Consider the following 25657-nt stretch of genomic DNA (forward strand, 5'->3'; position numbering starts at 1 on the left):
CCCCATTATAACACACACACAAACACGCTGCATTCAAAGGTCCAGAACATTCTTTAACTCTGTGTTATCAAAGAACCACCCATAAAAAATGTGATTTGTTTACCATGACTGCCTGTAGTAAACAGCAAGAAACCATCAGAGCTGGAGAGATGAGCACAAAAGAAAGTGAAATCTGCCGAGTTTAGTTCTGCGTGCTGCTGTCCACATGCAGCCCAAAATGTATCTCAGCAAGATTAAAACAGCACAGCCAAAAAGATTAAAAAATAAATAAATAAATAAAAAAAAACCCGAACAAGAAGCAGAGTGTTTTGTGAAAACCTTGACATAATTTTAAAGAAAATAAATCTAATCTTTATCATAAAAGTTATGATCAAAGCTAAAACAAAAGCCAGTGAATGGTGAACTGCATTAAGCAAGTCCCGTCAGATCCTGAGACAGACTGTTTGTGACACAATCTTTTTGAGTTTTTGTGAAATCCTTGAGATGGTTGGGAAGACAGCTGCAGAGAAATGGTGGCAAATCCAAATGGATGAAATAATCATGATACAAAGATCTCAGTTTCCAGTTGTTATTCCTGTGATCTATACACTACTCTGCCCCAGTAACACAGTTTTATTAGCATTAATATGCTAAATGGGAACAATAGCCAGAAGTGACTGATTACCATGGTGGTGTGGGGCTCATGCTGGCCAGTCACTAACCAAACTCAACACCACCTTGAGCCATAAACACACCAGCTATCCCATCATAAATTAACAACAATGGAGGACAAACACATCATAGCTGCAATAACTGTTACTACACTGTAAATTTAATGCATTCACTTAAACATGAACAGTCCCTAAATCTTTGAACTAGCTGCCCTTAGTCGTTACATCTATAAAGCATGTCTAAGAAATACTTGTGTGACTTTTTTAACCATTGTTCCAGTTATTCCAGTATCACCGGGCTGTAGCCCATCCAAAATCCTTGTGTTCCGTCTCTAAATCTCTCAAAGAAAATGTACCAAAATTATCCATTAGTCATATTATTTGAATTTACATTATCCTAATTGAATTGATAAATTGTATTTCTCACAGATTCTATCTCTAGCTTGCATGAATCCTAATTCCTAACTTTAAACACATTTCCACCGATACATTTATCAGGTAGAGATACACATCTTGTCTGAAACTGTTACAAATGATGTGTTTTGCTCTAAAAATGTATAGATGATCTTTGAAACCAAGCATCTTCAATTTTTTTATATCGCAGGTGAACTTAAACACGTATACTTTTATTCTATAAAAACTCAAAGAAACAAGCTGTTATTAATTTACTGGCACTTTTTGGGACCTGTGTTGACATCTGGGTGATGCAGAGTTGTGTAAAAAAAGAGAACAAAACAATAAAACAACCAGTCACGGCAGATGGCTGCCTCTTCAAATGTTGGAGGTTTTTTCAGTTAAAAGGGTGTTTTTCCTTCCCACTGTCGCCAAATTCTTGCTCATAGAGCGATATAAGAAGCGCTATATAAATGTATTGAGTTGAACTGAATTGAGAAGCAGTTATCAAAACAGCTGATAATTAATTGTTATGTGGACTGACTAATGATTGGCAACAAACAAAATACTGTTAAATTTATCATTAGTCAGCCCTATCAGCAAGGACTTGGCGACAGTGCACAGCAAAATCTCCAGTGTTAAATTAACACTGGAGATTTTGCTGTGTGGGAAGGAAAAACTACCTTCAAACTTCTTACAGAACCAGACTTAGAGAGGAGCGGTGATCTGCCAAGTACAGTTGGGGTTGAAGGGAGAGAGGCAGACATGCTGTAGAAAAGAGCCAAAGATGGATAATAACTAATTATTAAATGCTGAGTGGTGTATAAACACACAGAGAGTGAAAAAGGTGAGTGAAGAACCTCAATGCATCATGGGAAGCCTCTAGCACACTAGACCTATTCCAGCCTAAGGAGGATTTAGGGTCACCTGATCCAGCCCTACCAGTATGCTTGATCAGAAATAAATGCTTTAAGCCTAGTCTTAAAAGTAGAGAGGGTGTCTATCATCTGAATCCAAACTGGGAGCTGGTTTCTGAAAACCTGTAAAATGTCTCCCATTTTACTTTTAAGTATCCTAGGAACTACAAGTAAGCGAAGTGCTCCACTGGGGTGATGCGGTACTATGAGGTCTTTAACATAAGAGGGAGCCTGATTATTCAAGACCTCGTATGTGAGGAGAATAATTTTAAATCTGATTCTGGATTTCACAGGAAGCCAATGAAGAGAAACCAGTATGGGAGAAATATATCTCAGCAAATGTTGAATTAAAAGACCCTTTCCGTCTTCTTCTGACCAAAGACACGTGAACATGCTGCCTGGATGACAGAGATGTTACCTTACCCATGTTTACTTGATGTTAATTAATAGGCAAACAGGCAGCTGGTAGGACAAAACTGTCTTTTCAGTTTGTGATGGTGAGCTGCTGAGCTGGATGAATATGATGTCTAATCTATTTCCACCTCCACAGCCTGAGTTGGTACAATATCCTCTCCCTATCCTGAGGACAGAAGGGCTTTTTTTTCTTAATGATTCACATTTTTGCATCTGCTCCTCTCCCCCCTCTCTCTTTCTCCTTCTCTCCTCCCTCCTCACTCTTCCTCTCCTCCCTGCTCGTCCTCTGCAGGCCTGCTGCAGAGACGGGCTGCGTGACGTCACTGAAGGCTGGAGCGGTCCCTTGATTGGAGCAGGAGGGGGAGAAAAATGGGGAGAAGATTAGGAGGTGAGTGAGACCGCACGTTTCTTTTGCTTTTTCCAACGTCCCTCTGTCTTCCGATCACGTTTGTGTCAGCATGTGTGTGTGTGTGTGCGCAAGCTTTGTCGCTTCACTGCTGCCGCTCCGCTCTTCCCGTGCAACGAATTTTATGCAACGTCGGGAGTCCGGGTCCAGCAGGGAGCCAGTGCTGCCGTGAAAACACAGGAGAAAATCGGGTACACGCCAGGTTGTCCCCTCCCCGTTGTGCACGGCTGCTGTCACGAGCATCGGTGTGAATTAAGCTGGACTCCGGGCCTAGGCTTGTGTGTATATGTGTGCGCGCTTGCAGAGGCGTTCGTGGCTGTGAGATAACATTTGGTGGTGCCGCTCGTCCACACCCACTTGATCGGCTGCTTGTGGTTGATCCATGTGCGGTGCAAAATGTGAGGATCAAAGATCGTCAGCGCCGGATGATCCAGTGGTTGCTGTCACGTCGCTGGCGGCTGTCAGGCGACAGCTACATGCAGCTTTTCAGGGATCGCTCTGAGACTTTGGCCGGCCTTGGCCTGTAGGAACTGGACAGGTTGTATGTAGAAATATTAGGATGCTGTCTGTTATAAGTTGCATGTGTTTGCTTATTGAATGTGCTCACACAGCTTGAGCATAAATCCGCATGTTTCCCCCCCTTATAGCCTATACAGTGTTCACTGCACAGATTTGTGCTGTTCCTCTGAGCACACTTGGATTCAAGAGGAAAGTGTCAAAGGAAGTCATGACTCTATATGCATGGTCTAATAATAATAATATACCCGAAGGACTCCTCAAACTCCCCTGATGTACCCTCAGCTCTTAAGGCAGCATGCTGCTAGAGTTTGGGAAACTGTGATATGACTACAGAGCTGGAGAAATCTCAGAGTCAGTGGGCCTTAGCCTTTATGTTGCTGCTGTGTTTGTAGAAATCTGATGTGACAAAAGTTGGGGCAGTCATGCTGAAAAAAGAGGGATGGCTGCAAGATTAGAGCTGAGTTTGTACAGGGTGGAAGTAGATTGAACTCTTTTGAAAACAGAGCTGTCAGGGCCTGTGAGTGCTCATTATATTTAAGGAAGAGCTGTGTCCTTTATCTGCAATGCAGTTATATACAACATGCTTGTGCAGACAGTATGTCAGTTTATAGCATAGCCGGTCATCAGTTTCCATTTGTCATGCAAATGTCAGTGCAAACAGATGGTTTCCTGACTGAACACATGTGAGGCAAGTATTTATACAGATGCACAATACTTACTGTCTGTACTGCTATCTATCTGGTAGGATCCTTTGATGCAGGTCTTGCCATGGTGACACGTCCAGGCACTCCTCTGGAAAATATTTTTTGAAGGATTATCTAAACTTAAATTATCTTAAATCTCATTGATTATTTGGACATTAAAAATGGACATGTCCAGGTAAAACCTGCTTAAAAATGTTCATTGACTTTGCCCCAAGTTTCATAAAAGTTTTTAAAAAGGTCCCCGAACTACTACAGAAGTTACACTTCTGCCACCGTCTTTGCTGTTTTCCCAAAGATTTTAATCTGCATCCTTTCAGTCTGCAGTTCTCAAACTGAGGGGCGGGGTCTCACTGGTGGGACAGAGTCACTATGAGCAACAAACTGAAAAATGTGACGTAAAGCTGAATGAAGTAGCTTCTTGTAAGGGAAATAAACAAGTGTTCGCTGGGGCTGTCTTGGTGACATCTGCTTTAGTCAAACAGATTTTTTAATAATGAGAAAGAACAAATTTAGTTAAATAGGTGTTTTGGTGCTAAAGACATAAACAAAGTAAGACTTTGGCATGTCTGCTAGTTTTTTGGAGTAGCAGCCATCAGCTTTTTTTTTTTTTGGTGCTGGAGCTCATCATGTTCTCCTGGCTGTGTTTTGTTATGTACTTTATTTCTAGAATTTAACGTAGATTATTTAGTTATTTTTATTTATTTCTGCAGATGTACAGCCAGCCAACTGTTTTCTGTATGACATTATCAGTCTTTCACATCATTGTGGGGGAATTTTGGCCTGCTCTTCCTTACAGTGTTGCTTCAGTTCGACTCTTTTAAGATCTTGCCAGGGCTTTTCAATTGTCTTGAGGTCTGGACATTAATTGGCTCATTGCAACATTTTAATTCTTTTCTTTTTCAGCCAGTCTGTCGTAGATGTGCTGCTGTGCTTGGGATCATTGTCCGGTTGCGTGACCCAGATTGGGCCAAACTTTAGCTGTTGGGCAGATAGCCTTACATTTGACTCAAGAATACTTTGGTATACAGAGGAGTTCATGGTCGACTCAATGACTGCAAGGTGTCCAGGTCCTATGGTTGCAAAGCAAGACCAAATCATCACCCGTCCAACATGGTGCCAGCAGTGCTGATATGCTCTGTTTTTGTTAAATGCACCGCCTAAGCAGTGCTGCAAGACACTTAGAGAGAATAGGCTTTCCCCTGGTAACCTACCAAACAAGCCATATTTGTTCAGTCTTTCTCTAATTGTGCTATCATGAACTTTAACATTTGACATTCTGATTCCTGTTAGAGTCTAAGATGTAGCTCTTGGGTTTCTTGCAGTTTCTCTGAGCACTCGTGGTCTGATCTTTGGGTGAATTTCCTGGGATGTCCATTCCTGGGAAGATTGGCCTTTTGTTAACACACACACACACACACCTGTATGCTCCAGACCAGCAAACTGCCAAAACATCTACTTTCATAGAGGTAATCATACAAGTGCATTTGATTAATTCCTATTGAAGCAGTTTTTCACAGGACCATATATCCTGCTACGCGTGCTACAGACAGCACTGAGAGTGTTGTAAACACTGGAGTTGAAGTTGCATTGCTGGACAAAGTACTTGTCTGGCCATCAAGTACAGATCGAATATCAGACTCATGGCTCTGTCCCAGAGCATTTAAGCATTTCTGATGGCTTGTGACTATCAACGACTGTATTGACCCTAATGTAGAAATGATTCTTGTGCCATATTTACTTATCTTCATTTATTGTTTTAAGGTTTTTAAACTTAAAAAATCAAAAAGTGACATCTAAAAATGTTATGAACACTGTTTAAATGTTTAACCCTCACTTCTTCACCTGCAACTTGCATGTTATGCCACCACAAGCCCAGGATTAATGAGTATAAGAGGACTTCAGAGACAGTCAAAATGCAGCCACAAATCACAGAGGCCATTTTCTGCATCATTTCCTCCTCACGTCCTCTATAGGAGCTTCGTCCCCATTATTGTTTAGGCAGGCATAGAGGGGCTTAATGTGCAAACATACAGTAAGAAGCTTGCTGTAGTCTTTAGAGAAGATGCGCAGTAGAGAGAAAGCAGGATACTGTAACATCCCTGAGTGGAGGTGACAGATGTGTTATCTGCATAGGCAGCTGTTTAAATGAACTAATTGCTGAAAAAAAGCGTATGACGTATAAATTGATCTTATTAACTGTTAAGAAATTTGCAGAAAATTTTTTTTTGTATATTCCCTCATTAGCATACCCACATTATTGTAAAAAACCCTCTATTTTCTGGGGAAACGAACAAGCAGAATAGAAATGTGCCTACATTGTCAGTATTGAATTTGTACAGTGCACAGATTTGCCCACATAATGAGCATGGACTTGTGGCGTTAGTGTGCCTAACAACATCCTCTTGGCATGCTTGTATGTACATGTATACTTGAATGTAATTGCTTCAGTGAACAGCTGTCTGGATCAATAGCAGACAGCGGCGAGCCAGAGGATGAGTCTGTCCATAAGCTCAGATCGGCGAGAGGCTGTCGCAGCCTTGTCCTGTCCCGAGCTCGATGCTCATCAGAGTAAAGTGGGCAACTGCCCAAATGCCAGAAGAAAAGTTCTGATTAATACATCCAATCTTTCAGTTGTAAAAAGGACCGATGTGTCAAAATCTTAATACTGAACACATCTGTTGAGCTTTATTACATTTCCTTACCACTTTTTTTTTGTGTGCACTGTAGTAAACGCACAAGGAACTTCAAGCAAAACGGTATTATTCCATCACAGGAGTACTACTATAAATGACTTTCCTTTATTAATGCAATCTGATGCGTAGTTTCTTTACCAGTCATCAGAAATACAGAAATATTTATTCACAAAATCACATAAAAATTATTTGGTTTTGTGTGAACTACAGTGTTTTATAGTTAAGTGGTTATTTGTTTTTAGTTTTTTGGTAATTGAAAATCAGGAATGTTTTGAAATATTTACATTTGAGGAGATGCTAACAGAGCCTTTTTGGCATTATTGCTTAAAAACTGATCAGTTTTCTAAGTTTGCACAGATCTTTAGAGGACTGTGTGTGTGTGTGTGTGTGTGTGTGTGTGTGTGTGTGTGTGTGTGTGTGTGTGTACACACACACACACACACACACACTTTAAACCCACAAAATCAGATGTCTTTGGCAGTTTTTAGGATCAGTGGAATCAAGGTGTTAGCTCAACAAGTAGCTGTCTTTGGTCTCTATCAGCTCTTGCATTAAAGAGCTGACTCTTTAGCTACTAAATGGTCATTATGCTCTCCAAGCAACTGGAGAAAATGTGTGTCTTCAGTGTACGCTGCTAAAAGAGACGTTTCAGAGGTAGTGAAGGATTGCACTGAGCACTGACCCCCTTAGACTTTTATCTTTGGGGTCATCTGAAGGCAATTGTCTATGGTGTGAAGATACGAGATGTGCAGCACCTGAAACTACAGATGCTGGATGCCTGTGCTGGCATTTCTCCTGCGGTGTTGCTATCAGTGTGTGAAGAGTTGGAGAAGAGGGTTGCATTGACAATCCAACACAATGGGCAGCACATTGAACACATTTTATAAGTGGTCAGAAACTTGTAAATAACTCATTAAAGAATAAAGTTACGTTGAAACCAAGCACACCATTGTTTTTCTTGTGACATTACCAATAAGTTTGATGTGTCACATGGCCCTCTTCCTATTGAAAAAACAAAAGTTGTATCCAAGATGGCCGACTTCTAAATGGCCACCTTGGTCACCACCCATCTTGAGGAGTTTGCCCCCTCACATATACTAATGTGCCACAAACAGGACTTTAATATCACCAACCATTCCCATGTTATTACGGTGTATCCATATAAATGGCCCACCCTGTGCAATGCAAAGGGGAACAGTCATTTGCAGAGTAAATGTTTATAAGTCGTTGAGATACGTTCATTGAGCAAGTTTTGCTGTTCGATGTGATATTACACGGGGAAAGAAATTCTTGCAGGAAGAGGAGGTGGTAGTGACGGTTGAGAGTCTGCATATTGAGGTTCAGTGTTGTTATGGCACTTGAAACTGTTTCTGAGTCTGTTTGTCCTTGATTTGAGGGACTGCTAGTGCCTGGCAGAGGGCAACAGGTCAAACAGGTGAGAACTAGGATGCGCGAGATCCTGTGAGGCAGCTGGAGGTAAACAAGTCCTGCAGGCACCTCTGAGCTGTGTTCATGATCTTCTGAAGCCTTCTCTCTGCTTCTGTGCAGTTCCTGTACCACACTGTGATACAATATGTCAGTACACTCTCTAAGGAGGAGCCGTAAAAGGTCACAAGCAGCTTTTGGCCCAGATTGTTCTTCCTGAGTCCTCCCAGGAAGTAAAGTCGCTGCTGTGCCTTTTTGGTTATCTGCTGGGGTATTCGCAGTCCAGGATAGGTCAGCAGAGATGAAGATGTTTTTAGCATCACATCTAGGTAGACATACCACTCTGAAATGAGGTGGTATCATCTGCAAATTTGATGATGGTGTTACTGGGGTCCACTGAAGTCTTGGGTGTGGAGGCCAAATAGCACTAGACTCAACACACAGGCTGTGGGAGAACCAGCGCTCAGTGAGTGGAGGAGAAGTGGGGAACAGGTTTCACTGTTTGAGGCTGATTTGTGAGAAAGTCCTTTATCCAGTCAAACCTAAATTGGACAGCTTGCTGACCAGAATCTCTGGGATGATTGTGCTGAAGGCTGAGCTACAGTAAATAAAAAGCATCTTCACATTGCTCCCTTGGTATTCTAGGTGGATCAGCGCAGTGCGAATGGAGAGTCATGGCTTTTTCGGTGGATCATGATTGCTACAGATTTCAGACATAGAGGGATGAGGGCTTGTCTCAGGGAGTAGTTGAATATACCGATAAAGACATGTGACAGATAGTCTTCACATGCTTTTACCTGAAAGCAGCAGGATTCCTCATGTTCACTGACCTGAACACTCCTCTACCTTGATGTTCCTGTGGGGTTAGCGTCTCGGCTCTGGAGCCCAGAGGGGGCTGAGAAGAAAGGCCTGAGTTCTGTTGTGATGTCTCATATTGTCCATGGATTTTTGTTGTAAAATCTGTAGTTGGTGATATCCTGTATTCCCTGCCAGAACTGTAGCCAGTTGTTTTGATCAGTATAAAATCTTAGCATTATTTTTTATGCACAGTAAATATAAAGAGTACTAAAAATTAAAGTGGCCAAATATATAGAGTATATACAAGGCATAAATACAGTCAATAGATCCACCTTGCTAGCTTGTAGCTTAGCACCAATGGTAACCACAAACCTATAGGTAACATCACTCCTACTATTAGCTTGCGTATAAACATCCTTTATTAGGGCTTGTTCCTTATAACAGCAGTGGTTAGTACTTGGTCTTAGATGCTAAAATAGGGAAAAAAAAGTTTGATTTGATGTCCTGTTTTTGTTTTAATTGATTCTGATGCTAAGGAGATGTAAAATGTCGTGTATCTGCTTGTTTGTATTTTGACTAGATATCCAGAAAGAGTTTAAAATGAAAGGGTTTCTGAGTAATACTGTGACATGAGATGAAATGCTTCAGACGAGTGGCCCATTGTGTAATAACTGAAGTGTACCAAGTCTTTTTCGACATAAGCGATTAGGCTTGTCCTTTGTTGTCAGGTAATAGGCCCAAGGCTATGAGGTTGTCCTGTCAGGGGAGTCCCATGGCTTACTCAGGGCTAACATACTTTGATGTAGTCATGTAGCCCAAAAGGCTTTAGGAGCTTTCACTAAACCTCTCATTAAGTTTATAAAGGAGCCTATAGTGTACTGTAATGTGTCAAAACTCTGAAGGATCCTCATCTGTGTCCCCTTTAATTATTCTTGATACAACTGGAAGCCACGCAGAGCACTGGGGCGGGGTGATGTGAAACATTTTGTCGCACTTTGTTTATTTTGCTCTGCGTTTTTATCATGGTATTAACTGTAGTTGGAGGAGCACATTTTCCAAAGGAGAAATACCAGCAGGGATAACGGCTCCATTGTTAAAGCGTGGGTCGAGGAGGATGATCGTGTCGCACCTCTCCGAGAGGCTTGCACCAGTTTGAGCTCAGCGCTACAGCATCTCCAAGCGATGCTTTGCAGAGGACTGGCATGAAGGCTGTGATACACCTTGAGTCATTCTCCTCCTCACACCTCCGAGCAAAACAAATCTTTGTCGGCGAGCGCGAGCACACAGAAATAAATCTGAAGTGACTGCGTGATAGAACCCCAGTGACAGCCTGTGAAACAAAGACTGCGAGACTGAGGGGGTATTTCGCTTGTGACTGGTCGCTTTTATTATTTATAAATGAATTCAGACCATCATTTGGCGTTTATCCTTTAGAGCTGAACCTTTAATAGGCATATCATTAATGCAGCCTGAGGGCCAGCTCATGATTTATGCACACGGTGCAGAGATTGAGCTTTCTGTTGCAGTCGCTGCAGCAGTGTTCATTGTCCTCAAGCAGGAGTTTTGAAACTCCAGCTACGCTAAACACAGTTAAAATCACTTACAAGGACCATAATGAGCATTAATAGAAAGTAGTTGTACAGTTGGAACAATATCCTCAGTAATAAACACATAAACGGGTGTTTAAACCTGAGCTTGATCAACAATAACAAAAATATAGCACATAAACAGGATGTTGTGGCTTTGGATAGAGCAGAGTGAGAAGTGTGTACACCTGCTTAGAAACGATTTGCTGATGTGAATAAGGCAATTATTGTGAGGCCTGAATGCAGCAGCTGATGCCAATCAGTTTCTTTGTTTCTCAGGTCTCGTCAGTGGCAGAGATGGTTTAGCCAATCTTGACTATTTTCAGCAATTATCTCCTCCTGTTCAATTACTGTTAGATTTTGAAAAGTAGCATTAACATTTGTTATCTCTCTAAACAAATGCATGCATGTCTGCTCTTTATCTTTTCAGCAGCATTGAGGTTCTAGACATTTGACACGACAGCTACCGATTGCCTGCATGTGAGGCATTTAGGGAACCCCGGTAAATTGTAGTGATTACACTCGCCACCAAAAAATACATTTTGAGCAAGGGGGAAATGCTGCAGAGAAATTTGGGTGTAGCTCCAAAAAGTTAGAGTTCACCTAACACTACTTAGGTCAACCTGGTTATCTTGTAGCAGGCTAATTCATTGCTAGTTTATGCTTCATTATTTAGCAACTTCTTTTGTTAGCTTTACCTTTCAGGCTCACTTCATCTGTTTTATATTAATTAGCAAAGACTAATCCTTCAAGTTGTTGTGTCCTTAAAGATCTGTCATTTCAAAGAAGTACTTTTACATGTCTCTTAGTGCTCACAGCAACTGTTTGGCTGTTTGGCTGTATGGTTGTGCATTTGGTACCACTGTCATCTCACAGCGAGAAAATCCTGGGTTTGAATCCATCAGCTAGCCTGCGTGGGTTCCCTCCGGCTTCCTCACGCAGTCCAGCAACTAGTGTGTTAGGTTAATTAGTGGTTCCAATTGGCTGTTGGTTTAAACAAATCCCTCTGTGTTAGCCTTTCAAAAGATGGGCCCAGAGTATGCCCACCTCTCGTCCCACGACAACTGGGATCACATCCAGTCCAACCACAGCCCTGAATTGCGTAACTGCAAGGATGTGAACATTGAAATTGTAGCTACAGAAAATAATCCAGGTTGCTCTTCCCTAAACATAAAAATAAGTGGTTACAATAATTATCTCTTATCATAATCATCATCATTATAAAAATTTGCTTATGTAATGATATGTTAATTAGCCACATGGAACCCACTTAAAGCATGAAAGATAGTTAAAATATGATCATTCAAGTAAAGGATAATATGAAAACACATTGGAATTAGATATGGACGACATAGCCTCAAAATTATATCTCGATATTTCAAGAAAACCTGCAATAATGATACCTGGGATGTTATCTTCTCCTTTTTAGCCTGGTTCTACTTGATGATGTATTCTTTGCCTCAAGTGGTGAAACAGGTTTGTTGTTTCCACCTTTAACGGCAAGTTTTCTTGCATTTATAAGTACTTTGTCTTGTTGGAGGTTGTTAAAGCAGCTCTATTCTTAGATACTAAATTGTCACACAAGGCTGACACGTGGCTCTTGCAGCTCTCTCAGACATGCCCGAGCTTGTGTGCACTATGGGATGTAAACACCTGGTGTTGCTATAGCAATAATATCACGATATGACATTTTTATGTCACGTAAAAATTTATACTGAAAATGTGTTTAAAACTAAAAATAATTGTTTTATTTATTAGGAAAATAACAGTTGAATTCATGGTTTTATATCCAAATTTGAGCACAGTGGTCAGAAATGAATCAAGGATAACATTCAGCCACTAATGCATTTTATTTTGTATTCAGCAATTTAATTAAATAAATTTAATTTGACATTTTTATCAAAAAATGATGTTCTGCTTTAATATTTTTAGAAATGATTGACAAAGCTCAAAATTGACACCTCCCGGTTGCTTTTCTCTCTAGTCTGCAGATTAGTTCAGTATTAAAACCTGTTATCGCCTCTTCTGCTGAGAAACACTTTCACTCCCTCTATCTGCCCTGTTCTCACCCTCACACCTCTGTGTGTCCTGATAGATTTCTTATTCTTTATTATTACTATATCTTTATATCTATCTCTATCTTCTCTTTGAATTGGACTCTTTTCACCTTTGACATCTTGCTTGATGTGCAGAATCCCCGTGGGAGGGTAGACCACGTTTCACTTTTAAACAAACCCTGACTTCAGATTACCACCCCAATGCAAACAGCAATGAATAAAGAGTCATTTATGCCTAATACCATAACTTTCAGTCTTTGACCTTGTTGTACAGGACCACAAAATGAAGTCCTCCCTCTTACACTCAAATAGGTCATAGGTTTATAGATTGTTGACTGGACTTATTTTGCGTCTTGTTTGACTGTCTGAAAGCTTCTGTGGGTTTAACAATGAGATTGTTACTGTTTCCCAGCAAAAAGCCCCTTAAAAAGTAGCTTTTCATTAAATCTCTCCATTTAAATTACTCAATAAAGAAATACAAAACTGCCAGTAAAGGGTATATTTGTGGTCCCATCGCACCAGTGTTGGTTGTAACTTGAATTGATTTTTGTTTTTTTACTGATATTTGTACATTATTATGTACTGTAAATATGGAATCACTGTGAGTTCTAATTAGAACTTATTATATTTGACTAAGTAAACTGTAAATAGAATGCCTGGCCAAAAGAAAAGTCACCAACTCGAAGAATTTAATTTATCAAAATTGAGCGACTCTCTCAAATGTTGTGACGCTGCATAAGCTTGTGGAAATGATGCCTCGCTAAATTAAAATTGGCTTAGTTCTGCCAGAGGTTTCTCCTGTAAAAAAAGGAGTTTTTCCTTCCCACTGTCACCAAGTGATTGATCATTGTCTGACTTTTGGGGTTTTCTCTCTGTTTATTGTAGTCTCCAGGCCTTACAGTATAAAGTGCCTTGAAGTGACTGTTGAATTGAAATATATATTTATAATATAAATGGTAAATGGACTGGACTTGGTATAGTGCCATTCTACTCAAGGTATGTAGAATTTCTGAATGCACAATCTGTCAACCCTTGAAGCAGATGGGACACAGCAGCAGGCCACTGCACTGTGCCTGAGCTATCAGTGACCATAACTATCAATAACTAATGAAGCGGCCGGTAATATAGTTGTGAAAACTAACCCTTCTGGAAGTACATTTAGGCTTGGAGCCTTTGCTTTTAACTCAACTGTTTAATGAACTGTCTAAATGCACAATAATAAGATGAATTTAACCACATTTACATATCGGCAGGTTTTTTTTAAAAAATATTCTACATTATTAACTTTATTAGGAATTAATTGCTGTTTAGGATGTGTAATCTGTCTATATGTCTCTCTACCCTTTGTGAGGGTAAAACCAAAGATTTTGTGAAAGTATGACTGTAAATATGATTGTTGTAAATACCGTACACAAGCTTACTGTGCTGCTTGATGCTGAGTAATGCACTCTCTGCGTGGCTTCTCTGTGGGATCATTATTATGGAGCCATTCTGAATATGCTCGAATCCCAAAATAGTACTGAAATACAATTGTAGCTTTGAGGTTTTTGCAGATGTGATCAGTGCAGTTACGAGAACGTAAGCTATCATAAAGCGTTCCCTCACATTTCTAGTGCTTCTACTTTTAAAGGACAGCTTGTAAAGCTGATCTGTGTTTGGCCACACAGCCTTTCAGTTGGCAAAAGGTTGCAAAATGTTTGAGGCAGATGGGATAGCTGATCTGATGGGACCGATGGCTTTTTGTTGTTACTGATGGTCACTGAAGTGGAGCTGATGAGTTAAAATCTGAACTGCTACCACCTACTTTAAAGCAAACAAATACATTTTTATATCTTTACTCTGTTTGATGTCATAAGGCGACTGTGTTTCTTCAATGATGTCCATTTATTGAGGCCTGAATATGCTTTCTGTGCATATGAAGTAAAGTAAATCATACATTATCTTCCCAATAGTTTCTATTTTGTATTTCTAATGTCTGCTATTCAGTACTCCACAATAAAGAAAATTAAATGCATTTCTTTTCAATGTTTCAGCTGAGCTCCACTGACAGGATGTGACATGTGGCTAAAAGCAGCTTCGCTTCCTTCCTTTTCCTGCCTGTTTAAATACCTCACTGAGTAATTTTAAGCAGATGGGAATGCCTGCTCACTGCAGTGCAGTGACTGTGTCTGTGAAATCCTCCTCCTTTAATAAATGGGGACGCGTTGCCAGTACACTCCCTGATCCAGCCTTACCAGACGTCTAATAACAGTCTGTGCGACTTCTGGGGATTTCCAGTGTATGAGCCCACTGTGAAGAATGGTCTGCATCTGGGATTTGTGATTGTGCTTCCAGTGCCTGCTGCTTCACTCATTAATAGCTGTTGTAGAGGTTTCTGAGAGAAAGGAGATCTCTGAGAGTTGGTTCCAGTTCAAGTGCCAGTGTTGGTTTTTACTCTCACTTGTTAGTTAGATTTAGGAGCTAAAAACTACTTGGCAAGGTTTAGGAAAAGATTGTAGTTTGGGTTAAAATGTGCCTCTTGATGCATAACCGACTGTGTTATGGCACCAGTCCCAGAGGACACATTGTCAAATCTGTGAGACCCCACTGCCTTTGACAGACTGGAAGTACGTGACTCCTGGGAATGAGAACAGGCTGGTTTGGTGGGAACTACCTGGTAAAACAATCCCTGCTTCAAGCATGAGCTTTCTATGGCTTTGAAACACTACTCTACAGTCATTGTAAAATGGTTCTTGCCTTATAGCAGAAAGTAGCTTGTGCTATGTTGAAAATGCAGATAATACACTACCCAGTATTTAAACTGATACCATTAATAAAGTCAACATGTAATGATGCTAGTTTGATTTTCTTGTCAATAGGGAAACATTTCCTAAAAAATACCCTTGGGTGTGATTTATGGAGATTCCTCAGGATCGTTACTAAAAGTACACACATGAGTACACGCTAAAGCCAAAAACACCAACACACAATAGACAATATAATATTTATAAATCGCAGTCTGCCTGGAAATGTTCACCTTTGGATGAGCACAACTCCTAATAAAGATATGCTCTGTAATGATTGGGATTGGAACTATGACTGGTTTATTTCTAGACTGCAAATTTACAGATTGGTAATGATTTGGCAAGTGTGACCGAAAAAGGCATCGCCTACCGCCGTGTCTCCAGTGGGCTTTGTGTGGCTGAGGGGAGTGGCGTTCAGTGCAGCAGCAAATGGGATGCAGCAGTCTGATACAGATCCTTTTAAACAGTCTTAAATTGAAAAAGCTGGGAATAATTCTTTTATATGTAAGGAAGCATCAGGCTTAGGCTGTCACAGGGGTCTAGAGACCCTGGTTATCTCTGGTTGCTAGGGAAAAATGTATTCCTGACTGGTTGACGAGTGGCTACTGGAAGTTGCTGGCAGTTGTAAATTGATCACAGAGAGGGATCAAAAAAACCTTTTGATTGCTTTGCTTGCTCGTAGGTTGTTGTGTTTGCCTGTGATTTGCATGGAAGACGTCAGCTTGTCTGCAAATACTCACTGACTAACCATATAGCGATTGTAAAACTTAGCAAAATAAGAAGTGATTGCTGTCAAAGTAAAGGGTGTGCCATACTGGTGAAACTGACATGTTTTAAAACAGGGGTGGGCAACTCCAGGCCTCAAGGGCCAGTGTCCTGCAGGCTTTAGATAGCACCCTGAGCCAACACACCTGAATCAATTAGTTCATTACCAGGTCTCTTGAGAACTTCAAGACATGTTGAGGAGGTAATTTAGCAATTTGAATCAGCTGTGTTGGATCAAGGATACGTCTAAAACCTGCAGGAAACTGGCCCTCGAGGCCTGGCGTTCCCTCGCCCATGTTTTAAAAGGTGCACCTTTGACTTTGATTGCAAACGGTCTCTGTTTCTGGTTTTCTGTCGCACTTTTTCAAGTTGCTGAGTTCCGTGCATATTTGTGGGTGATTGTGGCAGTCTGCAGTCGTGAGGAGGTTTTTAGTACAACACTGCATACCTCTTTGTGAGGAGTTTCACCTAGCAACAGAAAGCAGCAAATCAAAGAGTGGAAGTTAACCGGTGGTTACCAGGGGATCCCTGGCCTGACTTTAGCAACCACAGTGACTGTTGGCAACCTTCAGCAGCTACTCACCAACTGCTCAGGGAATATTAATTTTTTCCTAGCAACTGGTGGTTGCTAGGCCCTATGTGACTGAAGTCTTAAGCACTGTTTTTTTTAGACAAGTTTTATAAAATAAAATGTAGCAAACAAATACATCCAAGAACATGAGTTTACTGAATTTCTTATTAAGACAATGAATCACAGCAGGACTTGACTCTAAATGAGACCTTGCTACAGATATTATTTAGTAGCTGTGTAGGCTCAGAGTGAAGAACTCAGTATTGTTTGTCAGTGCACTTGTGTCTAAGACTTGAGCAGAACACTGAGCTTTACAGTAATTAGAGAAGCTGATTCAGGGAAACCAGAAAAGGATGGTGTGCTGAATTTTTATTTCATCAGGGGCTTCAAGTTCTGGGTAATTGAATAAAAAAAACTAATTCACTGTTCTTGCAGTGACCCACACAGCTCTGCATCTGAATAGCAAATGGGGAAAAAGTAATCAAAAAATAATTTTGAATATCTTAAGTTAACTTCAGTTTCTGAATGCAACTGTGTTTGTTTTTGTTTTGTTTTGTTTTTTTCACCCAGAAATGCATCCAAGGAAAAGTTTTGCTATGCATTTACATGTTCTCTTCTTGTCTTCATTATCTATGAGGGCCGTTACTCTGAAAACAGGATATCAGGGTTTTTTCTTTACTACTGTGGGTTACCAGATCCCTTTGTAAAGGATTTAGCCTTATCCAGTCTGACCTCTTAGACTAAGACTGGAAAATGACCTTGGCACTAATAAGCACTCTCACTAATGGATCCATTTCCATTTCCCCACCATTCCCCGAGTACAAGTGCAAGAGCTTGCTTTTTAATCCTTGGTGAAGTAAAGGTTTCAGGTTTCTTGACGGCTAAACTCGTGGATTATGAGTCCAGCTGAGAGAGACAGGCTTTGATTTCTTCAGTGATCAGACAGCTGGAGTAGTAAATATTGAGAGGCCTGCGGTGAGGACATTAGGAAAACTGTTCTCTAATATTGTAATAAAGATTAGCTAAATGTAACAATAACCAGGATTTGCAACCCCAATTCCAGAGAAGTTGGGTAAAATATAAATAAAAACAGAATGTAATGTTTTGCAGATCTCATAACCCCATATTTTATTCACATTAGGGCATTAAAATCTAGCTGCTCAACAGTCCTGGGTCTTCTTTGTGGTATTTTCTTTAAATTTTAAGATTCTCCAAATGTTTTCTGCGTTCAGTAAAAGATCTGGACTGCAGGCAGGCCATTTCAGCACCCGGGTTCTCCTATTATAAAGTCATGCTGTTGTAATAGATGCAGTGTGTAGTTTAACATCTTCTCTCTAAAATATACAAGGCCTTCCCTGAAAGTGATGTTGTCTGGATGGGAGTGTATGTTGCTGTAAAACCTGTGTATACCTTAAAGCACTGATGGCACCTTTCCAGATGTTTAGGCTGCCAATTTCATAAACACCGATGCTCCTCATATCTCCAGAGATGCTTTTGAACTGAGCACTGTTAACTAGATGATCTCTGTCTTCTTTGGTCTGGAGGACATAGCATCCATGTTTTCCAAAAAAGAATTTGAGGTTTTGAATTGTCTGACCACAGAAAACGTTTCCACTTTGCCTGCTTTAAACGCAGAAGATAAATCATGTTCACACATAGCTTCTTCTTTGATTTTTCCTGCGTTTGTGAGTGGCACAGTGAACTGTGTTCACAGATGGTGGCTTCTGGAAGTCTTGCTCATCCCATGCAATGATTTCCATGACAGAATCATGCGTATTGTTAATGCAGTGCCACGTGAGGGCCCAAAGATCACAGACATCCGATATTTGATTTTCAAGCCTGCTTTGTGCACAGAGATTTCTCCAGATTCTCTCAGTCTGTTGTTTGTATTACGTACTGTAGATGATGAGATATTAAAATTCTTCTTCATGTAGACATAGTATTTTATATCTCGGCCCACTTCTGCTGCTGAGAAAAGATGCTCTGTCATGTTACTGACCTGTTGCCAGTTAACCTAATTACTTGCAAAATTTTCCTCCAGCTGTTTCTTTTTAGCGTCACCTACTTTTGTTACCCCATCCCTGTCTTCCTAGAGATGTGTTGCTATCATCAAATTCAAAATGAGCCAGTATTTTTCATGTCTCAGATTAAACAACTGATTTGTGTTCATTTCTCTATTGTAAATAAAATGTTGTTGTTTTTTTGTCAAATGGGAGTTTTATGTGGCCCTGTCGCAGGGAAAAGCCGTGTAGTGTTGCTGGAAAAGGCACGTTGTTTTTTTTCCCCTTGTATATTTTGGCAGGTGGTTTAGCTTTAGCTTTGTCCTCTGCTCCTTGGCATCTATTTAGTTGACTTGATTTTTGCCTTTGAGTGACTTTATCTCAGTATATGTTAGAATTATACTTGTATGAAACCAACAAACTTTTAACTTCTATTTTCGTCCTCTCTTTAGGACCTTAGGAAAGGCAACCATGGCAGATGAAATGAGACGACCAGCTGAATGTTGCCACCCAGTGCGGTCATGTGACTGACCTGGCTCTTCTCTCCTGCTGATGTCCAGTAGTTGCCCTGTTCTCACCATGAGAGGATCTGTCAGGTGCTCGAGCTCAGTGCCCTCAGACTGGCGCTACCGTTGTGCTGCGTGAGCGCCCCCCCCTCCTCCGGCAGTTACTGCACGGAATGGCATCTTTGGACCTGCCATACCGCTGTCCTCGCTGCGGGGAGCACAAGCGCTTCCGAAGCCTGTCGTCGTTGCGTGCCCACCTGGAGTACAACCACACGTACGAGACCCTTTACGTCCTCTCCAAATCCAACAGTGTATGTGACGCTGCTGCTCTGCTGCCCCTAGTGGCTGAGGGAGCTCTGCTCGCACCCGCCAATAACAACGACCCTTTTGAGCCACTTCGGCCTTCAGCTTTAAAGGAGCGGCGCTTTCCTTGCCGTGAGCTTCCTTGTGCAGACGACCTGAGTTTGACCCCAGCCAACTCCAACACTGCAGCCCGGTATATTCCCAATGTGGAGTTTCCCCTGGGGGAGATTTTTATGAAAAAAGCCATGACATCCACAGATCCGGGTCCCCATGGAAACCCCAGCACAGCTGTAGCGGTGGCAGCTAATGTAGCAGCCAGTGCAGTCGAAGCAGCGTATGAGGAAGGCCTGGCCAGGCTGAAGGCGCGGGCGTTTGAACGGCTGGAGCTGGATGAGAGGCTGGAGAAGCTGTCTGAAGAGGTAAATACACTAAGCTAACAGAGTCAGAATAAACTTTATCAGGAAATTGTGTCCATAAACAGTCCTGTGCAACAACTCACCTCTCATTTCTCTATATTTTGCTTCCAAGGAGCCAGACTTTCTTGGAATTTTTTAAGTGGTCCTTGGACATTAGCTGTTTTTTCACTAATTTTCTAATAGTCTACTTCTTCACATTTCCTTCTTTCTTCATGATTCCTCTTACCTTGATGAGCTTGAGCATCCCCACAGCATTATACTCCCACCACCGTGCTTCACTGAGGGGACAGTGTTCTTCGGGTTGCACGCCTCTCCCTTCTTTCTCCAAACATAAGCAGCATCTCCCCGGCCAAAGAGCTTTAGTTTCTTTTCTTCTGACCAGAGGATGCACTTCCAATATGCATAAGTAGTATGTAATTAGTATATTTCTGTCTGGCTTGAAAGTGTCTCTTCTGCAGAAGTGAAGTTTTTCTTGGTCTGCAACCTCACAGTCCATTCCTGTGCAGGGTTCTAGTGATTGCCTTCTTTGAGACTATAATTCCTGACTTGGCTAAGTCATTCACTAGTGTTATGGAAGTTGATCTGGGGTCTTTAGACACTGTATTTTTTTTTTTTAACCAGTCTTCAAACTCTTTCACTTTCTACCTCTGCAATGCTTGTTCTGTACTGTGTAACTCTTGATGATAATTCTCACTCCAATTATTGACATTTTGGTACACTGCGATAACTTTGTATATCCATCTCTTGCAACAAGTTTTTTTTCTCCAGTCTAAACGGACTTCTTTTGTTTTTGGCATGCTTTTTCATGATTTCGTTCTCTGATCTGATTTTCTAAAGAAAACTAGTATGCTTAGAAATTCTTGGAAAAAAAAAACACTTTAAATTTTACACAGGGGGGTAAAATTTTCTCCTCAACTGTAGGTGGAGCAGAAAATAGCGGCCCGTGTAGGCCGTCTTCAGGCGGAGCTGGAGAGGAAGAGCTCAGAGTTGGAGCGGGCCAAGCAGGAGAGTGAACGGCTGAGCCAGGAGAAACAAGACCTGGAGGACAAGGCCTCGGAGCTTTCTCGGCAGGTGGACGTCTCCGTGGAGATGCTAGCCAATCTCAAGCAGGACCTGGTGAACAAGGAGGCAGAGCTGAACCACAAACAGCAGTAAGTGAAATATACTGGTTCTCTGCTGTTTAACATTTTCCAGTTTTATAACACATCTGAATGGGTTGGTGTATACAAAAGTGTAATTAAGTGCACTTAAACATCCTGCTAAGGAAAAACAGCAGTCCATCCAAAAATTTGAAAAAAAAAAAACATTTTAAAGAGTGGAAGTGCTAAAGCCAAAAACAGGTCACATAAGAATTTGTATATTAAAACAAATCTGCACACAATAGCACAGCTTTTACCTGCTTACATACTTATTTATTGATCTCCCTCATCGACTTCACTGCTAGATGGTCTGATCCAGGACAGAAGAGAGCTGCTGCCCTGCTGTAGTTATCTTTATTTCTGTTTTCTTAACCCGTTCTTTCTTGCTGTTGTGCTACATATTAAATAAATATTACACATCATAATTAAGGATTAGATATGTATTAAAATAATATTTAAGGCAAACACTCTTGGAGCTAACTAAATGTGCAAAGTATTTGAGAAATAATTATACAAGCTACTTTTTCCCCTCTGTAGCAGGTCTGACTGACACACACACACACACACACACACACACACACACACACACACACACACACACACACACACACACACACATACTGGTACTGATGTCCCACGGACTCGCACACAAACTTTGACCTCTTTTGACTGCACCTATAACCAATAAATACGATGACAAATCTGTAAGATTAACGTCACTTCCATGCAAGTTGATATGAATGACTCTAGATGGATATGCCGAGCAGGTGTTTCTGACATCTGAATACTTGCTGGCCAAACGCTATCATAACCTTGCTTTCGCAGGGTAATGGCAGGTCAGAGACATCATGCTGTTCCTCAGGGCGCTCTGATGGCATGCAGGCATATGGCTGACAGCAAAAATCAAAAGAGGATATGTGGCTTGTGTGATCTAGCAGAATTATAAAAATATAATTGTTGGCCTTCATATTCTTCTAATTTGAAATTAATGTCACACGAAATTGTGAAATGGATGATAGAAAAAAAGTAACCTGCAAAAAGGGGACTTATCAAGTAAGAAGTTAAAAGCACAGGTGCCTGAGCACCACCTGGGGCAGGGGTCGACAACCTGCGGCTCCGGAGCCGCATGCGGCTCTTTAGTCCTTACAGTGCGGCTCCGCGTGGTTTGGGAAAATAAATTAGAAGTATTTAGCTGACGTGTATTTTATTTATGTTAGTTCTTTTTTACCTTGTAGTTCTATAAATATAAAAATAAATTTATATTCTATTATTTTTTCATCGCTCAAAATAAGAGTCAAACTTGCGGAAACCGATATACCCGCCGAAACGCCGTGCATTTATCAAGACTTTCAACCCCAGGTAGGCCAATTATGGATCTTCGGAATCAGCCATTCTCCACCGTGAACTATGTTAAAGACAAACACCGCTCACGCCTCACAGATGACAGCTTACAGTCCTGCGTAAAGATGAAAGTGACTTCGTACAGCCCCGATTTGCAGACGCTGTGCGCAAAGGTTCAGGAGCAGAAGTCCCATTGTAAACATATCACGGCAGACTCGACGATGTTTGCATGAACATGCTTTTCAGCATCTCTTTACTGACCACTTTTCACACACGGTTGCTGTACGCATACAGCCGGCTGTAGCTTTTCAGCTCACAGCCCGACACACACCAACACAACAGCATAGAGAGCACAGACGTAAAGGCGGCGAGGCGTGATTGCAGGTGCCGCTCAGGTGCGTCGCCTCCCCTGCAGCGGCGCTGCAGACCACACCCCGCCACACACATTAACCAGGTAAAATACATATTTAGGCAGAATTTTGCAAATATCTATTTTTCTTTTTTTAGCAGCATAGTGCTTTTTTCCAATTATTTTTTTAAAAGTCAGGTCAAGGCTCCAAAAGCCCAAAGGCGATATAAGGGTGGCGGCTCACAACAGTTTTTGTTTGCTACATGGATCATTTTAGCTCAGCTGGGTGTCTTTCCTTTTGCTATATTTCATTAAGAGTTCAAAATGTATTAATTACATAAATAAAATGTAATTTTCTCTGTAGCACTTCAAGGATTTCATAAGCAACACACCTTAGTTGTTCACACAAAGCATAAAAGTAAAAAACAATATATACAGTGTTATCTTCATTTTAGATGTCAAAAAGTATTTGCGGCTCCCAGTGTTTTCTTTTGCGTGGAAACCAGATCCAAATGGCTCTTTCGGTGTTAAAGGTTGCTGACCCCTGACCTATGGGGTCTATGTGGGCACGTGCCTCATCTGTTCCTTGAAGCTCTGCATGAGGAACAAAAAAAGTTGGTGTTGAAGTACCTGCAGCAGTCCTTGGAAAAACATTTTCCCGTGATTCCATGATTGCATTTTACTACCTGTCAGCAATTTCTGCAGTACTGTGCTGCAGCTGTCTTCCCTCCAGCTAAACGCATAAGGAAAGGTTGCTTTAATACGAAGTCTCCTTGTTTGTGTGCTGCATTTTGGATGAAGATCTGGTGTTTAGTTTAACCGCTCATCAGTGTCAGAGTATTAGTTTAATTTCTGAAATGGTCTGAGGCGCTCTGATTAGTGCTGATTTGGAAAGTGTCATTGGACTGCACACGGCAGCGCTTTATCATCCTCTTCCCTCCTTTCCTTCACCTCTCCCTCTGTGTTGATAGTGTAATTTGCCATCATACCCCCCCCCACCAGATGTGTTCTGCATCTGTCCCACTGTTGTCGCGATTTACCAGTGTCCTCCAGGGCTGGTCAGCTGCTCATGTTGAATGGAGGGCTGGATGGGAGCAGCTGGATTGGCAGTAGAGATTACAGCATCCTGCCAGTCCCTCAATAAAGCTGCCATGCTGTTTCTTGAACTAGTTAAAGTACGGCTGCTGTAAATAGACTAAGTTCTTGGATGCCAATCACAGCTTTATGAAGATAGATGAGGATGATTTGGAGCTCTTCCGCAGCATGGCTCAAAGCTTAATTTTCAGATTTTTAGAGCTTTTATTGAAATGAGTCCCAGGATGAATTATTGTGCGCTCCAAAAATTTGTGCTGTTTTTAGTTTGACACACTAGAAGCTGTCAAACTAAAATCTTTTATAGGATGCATGCCATCTAGTTTCCTTTTTAATATTTGCAAATGTTAACAAAGGAGGATTGGATGCATTATAGCATTAGAAAGGGAAAAAAGGCTCTGCAAACAGAATAAGTACATAAGAACATGTAGTTGAAATATTGCTTGGATTTTTTGATCTACAGTGTTAAACTGTAGTTTCTGTCCACTTGATTTAGATCAGTTTGTGGCACTAGTAACTACGAAAACAACCTCTTCACTTTAAGCAGTGAAAATAAAAATACAATTTTACTGACTGCTTTACTTTGAACACTGAAGTACCACTAATGGAACTAAAGCAGAACCATAAGCTCTATTGGAAAAAAAAAATTAAATGTTGGCTTTAATGAAAAAGTTTTCTTTTTTAAAAACAGGCAGAACATTTTTTTCAGTGGTCACTAAAATTCAACCTTGCAAAAGTCACCAGATAGATCTCAGATTTTCGAACCTGTCCACCTGGTTAAAAAAGCCCGTCAGCGTCTCTTCTTCCTCAGAAGACTTAGAGACTTCCATCTGCCGCTGAAGGTGCTCAAGAACTTTTACTCCTCCACCATCGAGAGCGTCCTGACGGCAAACATCTGCACCTGGTTTGGGAACAGCACCAAGCAGGACAGACGAGATCTGCAAAGAGTGGTGCGCTCAGCCGAACGCATCATTCAATCAGAGCTCCCTGACCTGCTGTCCATCTACACCAAGCGGTGCAAGTCCAAAACTAGGAAGATTATGATGGACCTCTCCCATCCCAACAATGGACTCTTCTCACTGTTGAGGTCTGGGAAGCGCTTCCGCTCCCTTAAGGCCAAAAGAGAGAGAATGAGGAGGAGCTTCTTCCCCCAGGCTATTCGGGCCCTGAACCAGGTGTAGGACTGGACTCTCCCACACACGTCACTATAAGACTGGACTCTCACACACATAACATCACCACACGCACCACCACACATTTCCTATAATCCTATAATTCCTATGATTTATAACCTTTATAATCTCTTCTGCTATTTGCACATTCTTTACTGTAAATCCCTAAGTTAATTTGTAAATTTTGTAGTAACCTGTAAATTGTAAATATTGTAAAACTTTTTTTTCTGTCATTTAATGGTCGGGCATTGTGCAGCTACAAGCATTTCACCCCCATGTCATACTGTGTATGGTTGTGTGTGTGTGTGTGTGTGTGACAAATAAAAATTTGAATTTGACCTCATGAACTGTTTGCCCTCCCTCATTGCTGCTTTCAGCTACATTTATTCACTTCAACTACTCATTATTCATTAATCTGTTGAATTCTTTTAAAAATAATTTCAAAGAAATCTTTGATCTTTAAAATGTCAGTACTGACAGTTTCCCTGTGTCCATAATGCCTTCAGCATACTCAATTTGTCCGCTGAAGATATCCACCACACCGAAACCTGTTAAAATCGCCTTGTTTGGCTTTCATTTTGCAGTGCTCTAGTGGTAAATGCAAACATCGTAGGTTTTTGACTAGTTAGTCTTATTACCCAAACGGCTTTGTTTTCAG

The 25657-nt window shown here is 41.1% G+C and overlaps 1 protein-coding gene across 5 annotated transcripts in view; it reads left to right on the forward strand.

Annotated features, from left to right (window-relative positions):
• Positions 1 to 2479: 2479 nt before the first annotated feature.
• Positions 2480 to 25657, forward strand: part of fbxo41 (F-box protein 41) — a 66169-nt gene continuing 42991 nt past the window's right edge. Inside the window, exons 1-3 of one of the 5 annotated variants that reach the window (XM_040024076.1) lie at positions 2480 to 2762; positions 19134 to 19909; positions 20828 to 21057. In XM_040024076.1, coding sequence (XP_039880010.1) covers positions 19361 to 19909; positions 20828 to 21057 — 779 coding nt within the window. In that variant the 5' untranslated portion in view covers positions 2480 to 2762; positions 19134 to 19360. Of the gene's footprint in view, positions 2763 to 2786; positions 5470 to 19133; positions 19910 to 20827; positions 21058 to 25657 lie in introns of those variants that run through there. The other 4 variants (XM_040024071.1, XM_040024072.1, XM_040024073.1 and 1 more) reach the window with 4 other exon arrangements.

The sequence above is a fragment of the Simochromis diagramma genome, unplaced genomic scaffold (genome assembly GCF_900408965.1).
Source record: "Simochromis diagramma unplaced genomic scaffold, fSimDia1.1 OVJJ01000302.1, whole genome shotgun sequence".
Lineage (NCBI taxonomy): Eukaryota > Metazoa > Chordata > Actinopteri > Cichliformes > Cichlidae > Simochromis > Simochromis diagramma.